This window comes from Nerophis lumbriciformis, linkage group LG39, assembly GCF_033978685.3.
Source record: "Nerophis lumbriciformis linkage group LG39, RoL_Nlum_v2.1, whole genome shotgun sequence".
NCBI lineage: Eukaryota > Metazoa > Chordata > Actinopteri > Syngnathiformes > Syngnathidae > Nerophis > Nerophis lumbriciformis.
The window spans coordinates 15,476,672-15,487,500 of record NC_084586.2 but is presented as its reverse complement, the minus strand read 5'-3'; the positions used below and the strand labels follow the sequence as shown (position 1 = coordinate 15,487,500).

The following is a 10,829-nucleotide window of genomic DNA, read 5'->3' as shown; positions in this document are numbered from 1 at the left end:
AACTGCATGCTTTTAAGTTGAGTATCCCAGCAGGCACAAGACGTTAGACACAACGTTGAGAACTTGTTGAATTAGAGCAACTCAAACCTAACGTTGAAACAACATGCTTTTTGTCTACATTTATTCAATGTTGGGTTCTGACATTGAGTTGACCATTGAATATTGGTCTTTATCCCAACCAATACTCTAAAACTCAAGCATAACGTTGAAACAACATGCTTTTTGTCGACGTCTATTCAATGTCAGGTTGAGACGTTGATTTGACTATTGAAATTTGGTCATTATCCCAACCAATATTCTACAACACAAATACAACGTTGAAACAACATGCTTTTTGACAACGTTTAATAGATGTTGGGTTCTGACGTTGAGTTGACCATTGAATTTTGATCATTATCCCAACCAATACTCTACAACTCAACCATAACGTTGAAACATGCTTTTTATCGACGTTTATTCAATGTCAGGTTGAGGCGTTGATTTGACCATTGAAATTTGGTCATTATCCCAACCAATATTCTACAACTCAACCATAACGTTGAAACAACATGCTTTTTGATGACGTTTATTCAATGTCAGGTTGAGACGTTGTTTTGACCATTGAATTTTGGTCATTATCCCATCCGATATTCTACAACACAAATACAACGTTGAAACAACATGCTTTTTGACAACGTTTAATAGATGTTGGGTTCTGACGTTGAGTTGACCATTGAATTTTGGTCATTATCCCAACCAATATTCTACAACACAAATACAACGTTGAAACAACATGCTATTTGACGACGTTTATTCAATGTCACGTTGAGACGTTGATTTGACCGTTGAATTTTGGTCAATTTCCAAACAATATTCTACAACAGAAATACAACGTTAAAACAACGTGCTTTTTGACTACGTTTATTCAATGTCAGGTTGAGACGTTGAGTTGACCATTGAAATTTGGTCATTATCCCAACCAATATTCTACAACACAAATACAACGTTGAAACAACATGCTTTTTGACAACGTTTATTCAATGTCAGGTTGAGACGTTGATTTGACCATTGAAATTTGGTCATTATCCCAACCAATATTCTACAACACAAATACAACGTTAAAACAACATGCTTTTTGACAACGTTTAATAGATGTTAGGTTCTGACGTTGAGTTGACCATTGAATTTTGGTCTTTATCCCAACCAATAGCCTACAACTTAACCATAACGTTGAAACAACATGCTTTTTGACGACGTTTATTCAATGTTAGGTTGAGACGTTGATTTGACCATTGAAATTTGGTCATTTTCCCGACCAATATTCTACAACACAAATACAACGTTGAAACAACATGCTTTTTGATGACGTTTGGGTTCTGACGTTGAGTTGACCTTTGAAATTTGGTCAACATCCCAACCAATACTCTACAACTCAACCATAACGTTCAAACAACATGCTTTTTGTCGACGTTTATTCAATGTCAGGTTGTAGACGTTGATGTGACCATTGAAATTTGGTCATTATCCCAACCAATATTCTACAACTCAAATACAACGTTGAAACAACATGCTTTTTGATGACGTTTGGGTTCTGACGTTGAGTTGAACATTGAATGTTTGTCTTTATCCCAAACAATAGTCTACAACTTAACCATAACGTTGAAACAACATGTTTATTCAATGTCAGGTTGAGACGTTAATGTGACCATTTAAGTGTGGTCGTTATCCCAACCAATATTCTACAACACAACACATTTATTTATTTATTTTTAATTAAAATGTGTGTCAGCATTCTATGCATTAATTTTATCTATCACACCAGACATCAAAGTCAGGGGGCGGGTTATAACACCTGATTGGTTACCCAGCACTTCCTCTTGGACCAGAGAAGCAATGATTGGACTAGATGATTGTTAGTTAGCCCTGCCCAATGACGTTGATGGTTTAAAATAAATTAACGAAGCACAGATTCATGAGTTAAAAGTATTATATTTTCCCCAGAGTGTCACATTATTTGAAACAGGACAGTGACTTGGCAATGGATTTGGTTTCGGGCAGTATTTAGCAGAGGTGTGGACTCGAGTCACATGACTTGGACTCGAGTCAGACTCGAGTCATGAATTTGATGACTTTAGACTCGACTTGACAAAATGTAAAAAGACTTGCAACTCGACTTAGACTTTAACATCAATGACTTGTGACTTCACTTGGACTTGAGCCTTTTGAATTGACATGACTTGACATGACTTGCTACTTTCCCCAAAACCCAAAGATGAAAAAGTTATTCGGGAGCGCTCCGTATTTTTCATTGTGTACTTGTCTATCAGCGTTGCGTGTGTCAGCTGGTGTGGTCTCAGTACAACAGCCAATCAAATTAGATCTACTTTGTTTTCATCACACAGCATTCATCCAATCAAATTGCAGGACAACCAACGAAGAAGACATGTCCAAACCACACGCCAGTGAACAAAAAATGATACCTAAAATAATTTTGTTTGGGTATAAAAATTACGAGGTGGTCAACACAAAACGGTTTGCAGTATGCAACACATGCGGTTCGAAAATTACTGATGGAGAGGCAACAACTTCCAACTTCGTCCGGCATTTGAAGTTGCACAAAGAAGGGTAAGTTTTGAATGTAAGATAACGTTTATTGGCTAAGTAACGTGACTTTTATTTGCTGTGTAGTTAAATCAGTGAGGCTGTAAACTCACTGCTAACGTTATAACGTTATTGCAAACACGGGAATCTGTTGCAGTTCACTACCTTATTCATACTTTTTGTTCAGAGATTTTTTTTTAAGCAGGGTTACGTTAGTCAATATATCACACGTAACGTTAGACGGCGGTCAGCAGCACCGCGTATTTTAGCCACCTAAAAAAAGACAAAAATAGTAAAATAAAGGTCAGTTAAAATGTATACTATATTATGAATATGTGTACCGTTTTAGCTAGCTTTCTGACATACTGTTGGTTGTTTACCTCAGTGGTCCCCAACCACCGGGCCACGGCCCGGTACTGGTCCGTGGATCGATTGGTATCGGGCCGCACAAGAAATAATTTTTTTTTTTTCTTTTTTTAATTAAATCAACATAAAAAACACAAGATACACTTACAAGTAGTGCACCAACCCAAAACAACTCTCTCCCCCCTTTTGTTCTGGGCATTGAACATGAAGACTCTTCCTTCACTGTTCCGAGTGGCCATGAGAGTCTTGGCAGTGCCTGCCTCCAGTGCTCCAGTGGAGCGAGTTTTCAGCCATGGTGGCATCATACTACGCCCCCATCGTGCACAAATGACTGACAGACTCTTGGCTAATTTGGTCTTTTGCAAATGCAATGCAGCATAGGGCCCTGACATAAAAAAAGTACAACTTTTTTGTTATGTTCACGTATAAGTCATGTTTTTTCAATGTTAACACTTTTGTACAAATAAGTACATTTGCACTTTATTTTTCAATGTGTTTGTTCTGTAAAGGAATGAGTTAATGTTTAAAATGACTGGTTAATAGTGCTATTATGAAGTGCAATGTCAGCACAATTTTCTTTCCTGCAATTTAAAATGCACTTGTTTTAATAAATAAATACAGCGTTTGAAAAGCATACACAATCTGTGTTAATATATTAGTCTGTGGTTAAAAGGACTTGAAAGGACTCGAAACTCAAAATGCAGGACTTAGGACTTGACTTGAGACTTTCCAGTCTTGACTTTGGACTTCACTCGGGGCTTGCCTGTCTTGACTCGGGACTTGACTCGGACTTGAGGGCAAAGACTTGAGACTTACTTGTGACTTGCAAAACAATGACTTGGTCCCACCTCTGGTATTTAGAGACGGTTATATATAAGGCTACTTTGAATCATGGTGCCGTTTAAAAGTCATACCCAGATTGCAGAGGATTTCAAAGATGGCAACCGTCAACCCATAATGCATTGCTGCAGATAAATAAAAGTTGAAACCATAAGTTACAATGGTTTGTTGAATAGTGACGTCCCTGGCTTGAAACTGTATTGTCACACTGAAAAAGCTTCAGTCAATGGTATCTGTGTAGTAGGTCAAATTGCATTATGGACATAGTTATTTTTGTAGAGCCCTTCCTAGACCGCTTATAGGGCAAATCTCTACTATCATCTAGTGATATGTTGATGAGGCGTCATGAAGCGTTTCGACACATTGCAAAAACTGTATTGATACTGTGTTGATACTGTGTCACTAAATACTGACATCTGCTGGACATTAAAAATCCCTACAGGCAACCTATGGACCGACTCAACTGACACTGATTTTATGACCTAGTACAGGGGTCACCAACCTTTTTGAAACCAAAAACTACTTCTTGGGTACTGATTAATGCGAAGGGCTACCAGTTTGATACACACTTAAATAAATAAATATATTGTCATTTGTAAGTTACACGTAAGTGTGATTTAAACAAGAATAGCTAAATAAATACATTTATATATATATAAAAAATGGGTATTTCTGTCTGTCATTCCGTCGTACATTTTTTTTTCCTTTTACGGAAGGTTTTTTGTAGAGAATAAATGATGAAAAAAACACTTAATTGAACGGTTTAAAGGAGGAGAAAACACGAAAAAAATTAAAATACAATTTTGAAACATAGTTTATCTTCAATTTCGACTCTTTTAAATTCAAAATTCAACCGACAAAAAGAAGAGGAAAAACTAGCTAATTTGAATCTTTTTGAAAAAATTAAAAAAATAATTTATGGAACATCATTGGTAATTTTTCCTGATTAAGATACATTTTAGAATTTTGATGACATGTTTTAAATTGGTTAAAATCCAATCTGCACTTTGTTAGAATATTTAACAAATTGGACCAAGCTATATTTCTAACAAAGACAAATCAGTATTTCTTCTAGATTTTCCAGAACAAAAATTTTAAAAGAAATTCAAAATACTTTGAAATAAGATTTAAATTTGATTCTACAGATTTTCTAGATTTGCCAGAATAATTTTTTTAATTTTAATCATAGTAAGTTTGAAGAAATATTTCACAAATATTCTTCGTCGAAAAAACAGAAGCTAAAATATGTATTATTCTTTACAATAAAAAATAAATACATTTACTTGAACATTGATTTAAATTGTCAGGAAAGAAGAGGAAGACATTTAAAAGGTAAAAAGATATATTTGTTTAAAATCCTAAAATCATTTTTAAGGTTGTATTTTTTCTCTAAAATTGTATTTCTAAAAGTAATAAGAAGCAAAGTAAAAAATAAATGAATTTATTTAAACAAGTGAAGACCCATCCATCCATCCATTTTCTACCGCTTATTCCAAGTGAAGACCAAGTCTTTAAAATATTTTCTTGGATTTTCAAATTCTATTTGAGTTTTGTCTCTTTTAGAATTAAAAATGTCGAGCAAAGCGAGACCAGCTTGCTAGTAAATAAATAACATTTAAAAAATAGAGGCAGCTCACTGGTAAGTGCTGCTCTTTGAGCTATTTTTAGAACAGGCCAGCGGGCGACTGATCTGGTCCTTACGGGCTACCTGGTGACCGCGGGCACCGCGTTGGTGACCCCTGCCCTAGTATATACAATAATATTGTATTTCATTTAGGATTATTTCATATCTTCATTTAAATAAAAATATATTTTTATCTTTTTTAGATACAGTCAATAAATAATGTGAACATGTATCATAACATGGAAATCTAAGAGAACGTGTTGTGGATGATTGTGGACTGGGAATTTTTTTAATTTAATTTTTTTACACATTTTTATTAAAAAAAAAAAAAAAAAAGTTTTTCCGACGTATTACATTTTAGACGATTTCTCTTCTTAGTTATTATTTCTCCGGCTGTAGAAAAGACACGCTCACAGGGCACAGAGGAGGCGTCAGTGCGACACAGTTCGCGTATCGGTCACGTGACCAAAACAGCTCATGATCGGTCACGTGACTTTCTAAAAGCGGTACGCGCACCGACACAGGGTTTTGCTCTATGAGCTCGACGCATGCGCCGATGCATCGGTGTTGCCGGACCCATCACTACTATCATCCATGTTTGAGTTACTGAATGGAAGTGTGCAGGTCGACCATGACTGATTTGCTAGAGTGATCTCTTAAGGCTTCCAATACCTGCAATTTAATGTACTATTATCTAATAGGCAAGGCTTTTCTTTTAATTGATTGTATTCACTATAAATTAATAGGCAACTATAGATTGATTGTAGCGATGCAATTGAAAATGATTGGTCGTCCGTTGGGGTCGGATCCTCAGGGACTTGCAGGTCTAACCCGAGCCCTCTCTTAACAGGTGAATCAATAGGTCGGCAGTTTTAAGAGACAGCTATATATAAGTCTACTTTTAATCATGGTACCGTTTGAAGCAGGGGAGTCAAACTCCTTTTAGCTCAGAGGAAAATCTATTCCCACGTGGGCCGGACGGGTAAAATCATGGCATGATAATTTAAAAATACAACCACGACAACGTCAGATTGTTTTCTTTGTTTAACTGTGGCCCAAAATTCTGAAAATGTACATATCACAAATAATCCTCTTGACAAAAAACCTCAAGTTCGTTTAAAATTCTGCGGAAAAAAAATAGAGCACATTCAAAAACTGTCATAACGAGGGGGTTTTCGTAACTTACTGCGAGAGTTGTTCTCCCAGGAAGCAAACGGACCATTCCGGACAGGACTTGAAGGTAGGAACATGATTTATTAATTAATAAATCCTACACAGGACAAAAGTCAGGAACTAAAACAAAAGGAAAGCGTGCCGATTGCACAAGAGGCTAAGGGACATAAAACTTAAAGCAGGAAACATACGCTAACTCTTAGCCTAAACTATGGACATGAAACAAACAAAACTTACTGTGGCAAGAAACGAGCCGCATGAACGGAGCATGAGACAATCAATGACGCCAGCACGACTGACTGGCTTAAATTATAGTCTCTGATTAGAGCAGGTGCGTGTCCCGAACACATGAGGCAGGTGAAACTAATCAGTCGTCATGGAAACTAAAACAAACAAGGATGCACAAAAACAGGAACTAATGGAGTCTTAAACTAATAGAAAATAACAAAAAACATGATCCAGACCACAGATCATAACAAAAACACCATAAAGAACAGAAAGAACTTTAAAGGGGAACATTATCACAATTTCAGAAGGGTTAAAACCATTAAAAATCAGTTCCCAGTGGCTTATTATATTTTTCGAAGTTTTTTTCAAAATTTTACCCATCACGCAATATCCCTAAAAAAAGCTTCAAAGTGCCTGATTTTAACCATCGTTATAAACACCCGTCCATTTTCCTGTGACGTCACATAGTGAAGCCAACACAAACAAACATGGCGGAAAGAACAGCAAGCTATAGCGACATTAGCTCGGATTCAGACTCGGATTTCAGCGGTTTCAGCGATTCAACAGATTACGCATGTATTGAAACGGATGGTTGTAGTGTGGAGGCAGGTAGCGAAAACGAAATTGAAGAAGAAACTGAAGCTATTGAGCCATATCGGTTTGAACCGTATGCAAGCGAAACCGACGAAAACGACACGACAGCCAGCGACACGGGAGAAAGCGAGGACGAATTCGGCGATCGCCTTCTAACCAACGATTGGTATGTGTTTGTTTGGCATTAAAGGAAACTAACAACTATGAACTAGGTTTACAGCATATGAAATACATTTGGCAACAACATGCACTTTGAGAGTGCAGACAGCCCAATTTTCATCAATTAATATATTCTGTAGACATACCCTCATGTCAGTAGGCTAGGGAAGCTAGGGTCGATATTCTTCTCTTGATCATCTTTGGGACGGTGTGAGCCAAGACATCCAGGGGGTTTAGCTCGCTCGTCTGCGGGAACAAACTGCCGCCATTGCTTGCCGTGCTACCGAGGTCCTTTGTCCCTGAATTGCTCACAGATTCAATGGGGGTCTGGCGGCAGATTTCTTTGACTTTATCGTTGGAAATGCATCTGCTTTGAGTGTCGCAGGATATCCACACATTCTTGCCATCTCTGTCGTAGCATAGCTTTCGTCGGTAAAGTGTGCGGAACAAACGTCCAATTTCTTGCCACTTTGGCATCTTTGGGCCACTGGTGCAACTTGAATCCGTCCCTGTTCGTGTTGTTACACCCTCCGACAACACACCGACGAGGCATGATGTCTCCAAGGTACGGAAAACAGTCGAAAAAAAACGGAAAATAACAGAGCTGATTTGACTCGGTGTTTGAGAAAATGGCGGATTGCTTCCCGATGTGACGCCACGTTGTGACGTCATCGCTCCGAGAGCGAATATTAGAAAGGCGTTTAATTCGCCAAAATTCACCCATTTAGAGTTCGGAAATCGGTTAAAAAAATATATGGTCTTTTTTCTGCAACATCAAGGTATATATTGACGCTTACATAGGTCTGGTGATAATGTTTCCCTTTAAATAATCTCAGTGTATCTACAAAGCAATTACATTTGAAGTCACAGCCCATCTAAGATTGAACAAAAACAGAATAAAACATGAATAAAAATGCTTCTAAGTATCAACTACCTCATTTGTCATTTCCACTGTTCAATTTCTTTAAATTTGCACGGAAGACAATAATTTCCACAGAACTATATCAATGTGCAGAGTCTAATGCGGCATTTTAAGTGGGATTACCATTTGTTTATTGTACTCCTGTTTGTTTTAAGTTGGGTCGAGGGGGAGGAGTCACAGCGCTGCTTCAAGTCTACCTCTTGCTTGGTATACTTGGTATTACCCATTTTCCTTGCATACTAGAAATGCTACTGCGACCCCCAGTGGACACATTTAGAACAGCAGTTTCTTTAGTTTAAAAATGCAGCTCAATTTAACGTTTGGTTTAACATACAACGTTGAAACAACATGCTTTTTGACAACGTTTAATAGATGTAAGGTTCTGACGTTGAGTTGACCATTGAATTTTGGTCATTATCCCAACCAATACTCTACAACTCAACCATAACATTGAAACAACATGCTTTTTGTCGACGTTTATTCAATGTCAGGTTGAGACGTTGATTTGACCATTGAAATTTGGTCATTATCCCGACCAATATTCTACAACACAAATACAACGTTAAAACAACCTGCTTTTTGACAACGTTTAATCAATGTTGGGTTCTGACGTTGAGTTGATCATTGAATTTTGGTCTTTATCCCCATCAATACTCTACAACTCAACCATAATGTTGAAACAACATGCTTTTTGTCGACGTTTATTCAATGTCAGGTTGAGACGTTGATTTGACCATTGAAATGTGGTCATTACTACAACTCAAATACAACGTTGAAACAACATGCTTTTTGACAACGTTTAATAGATGTTAGGTTCTGACGTTGAGTTGACCATTGAATTGTGGTATATGTCAAGAACACTGTTTTTTTGGTTAAACAGTATTTTTTTACTGCAGAAAATAATGTTTTTGTGTCCAAAAATGTTGTTTATATGTCAAGAAGATTCAGATTCAGATTCAGATCAGATTCGGACAGGTCTTTATTGTCATTGCACAAGTACAACAAAACTTTGTTTTCAGCACAAACCCGTTCAAGATTAGACAAACAAACAGTGTACAGGGTTACAGAACAGGAACGCTGATGGGTCACCATAAGGCGCCCCGTAAAAGGTGGGAAAAAGGTAAAACGCTGGGGAAAAAGATGAGTAAAAAAATACAATCTAGACTGGGCTCCTAAGGGGGCCTAGTCTGGAGTGGGAAAAAAACCTCCATGCCATGCACACATAAACATGTTACATTTAATCACGACAAACTCGCAACAGAGGGGCGGGGAGTTGGGACCCTGGAGGTCGACTGCTGCTATGAAGCTCTGCCATCCGACCATCACCCCGAGGGGAAAGAAGCGGTGGTGAAGGTGTGGGGTGGGGGAGGGTGGGTGTGTGCGTGTGTGCCCAATTGTCTTGGGTGTGTTGATGTAATGCTTTTTATAGACTGAGGCTGATCTGCAAAAGTTCGACTCCAGGTGTCGTTGAGAGGGAGGGAGGTCAAAAGCGTCCATCATTGAGGTGTCCTCGGGGGTGTTTTTCAGAACGGCCTGGTCCTGTTTTTCACAGCGTCAAGGCCATTCGAGGGAGTCAAATCGTAGATTAGGATGCTTGTTTTCCGCGAACAGACAAAACAATGACTTGTCTGTTCTATTCGTCCATGCTGGCTGCTCTCAAATTCAATTCAATTTTCCTTTTCAGCAAGCTTCTCCATGATGTGATCCATCTTGCGATTCAGTTTCAGAAATCGCCACAGTCTGTGTTCCCACCGCCCTGCCCAAACCATCCATTGCGACGAACAGCCTTTGGGCTCCTTAAGTGGCTGCCATCGTCTTACGAATTTGACGATACGCCAGAGCAATGCCCAGCCCAATCAGCTGGTGCCCCGCGATCACGGTTCCAAATAGGTAGATGTCTTCCACGTCCTCGATGGAAAGGACTGAGAGGCACATGATTCTCCTTTTATCCCAGGAATCTCTCACGTACCCCGCAGCAATGGTTCCATCAGGGCAGCCAGGCTTCCTCGTCGAAAATATTTTGTTAATTCCGTCGAGAGTCCAGCTGATCATTTCCATGTCTGATGTTTAGACTTGAGGACAGCGTCAAACACTGTCTTTTGGCCAAAAAGTGTCTTTTATTGCAGAAAATAATGTTTTTTTGTCTAAAAATGTTGTTTGTATGTCATGAACTTTGTTTTTTTGGCTAAACAGTGTGTTTTTTGTTGCAGAAAATAATGTTTTTGTGTCTAAAAATGTGGTTTATATGTCAAGAACACTGTTTTTTGGTTAAACAGTGTTTTTTATTGTAGAGAATAATGTTTTTGTGTCTAAAAATGTTGTTTATATGTCAAGAACACTGTT

At 38.1% G+C, this 10,829-nt stretch overlaps 1 protein-coding gene across 2 annotated transcripts in view; it reads right to left on the bottom strand.

Annotated features, from left to right (window-relative positions):
- LOC133577731 (5-hydroxytryptamine receptor 3A-like) overlaps positions 1-6,879 on the bottom strand; it is a 28,128-nt gene extending 21,249 nt beyond the window's left edge. Inside the window, exons 1-2 of one of the 2 annotated variants that reach the window (XM_061931719.1) lie at positions 6,821-6,879; positions 6,597-6,703 (exon numbers count right to left, since the gene is read on the bottom strand). In XM_061931719.1, coding sequence (XP_061787703.1) covers positions 6,597-6,660 — 64 coding nt within the window. In that variant the 5' untranslated portion in view covers positions 6,661-6,703; positions 6,821-6,879. Of the gene's footprint in view, positions 1-6,596; positions 6,782-6,820 lie in introns of those variants that run through there. The other variant, XM_061931718.2, reaches the window with a different exon arrangement.
- Between the last annotated feature and the right edge of the window lie 3,950 nt (positions 6,880-10,829).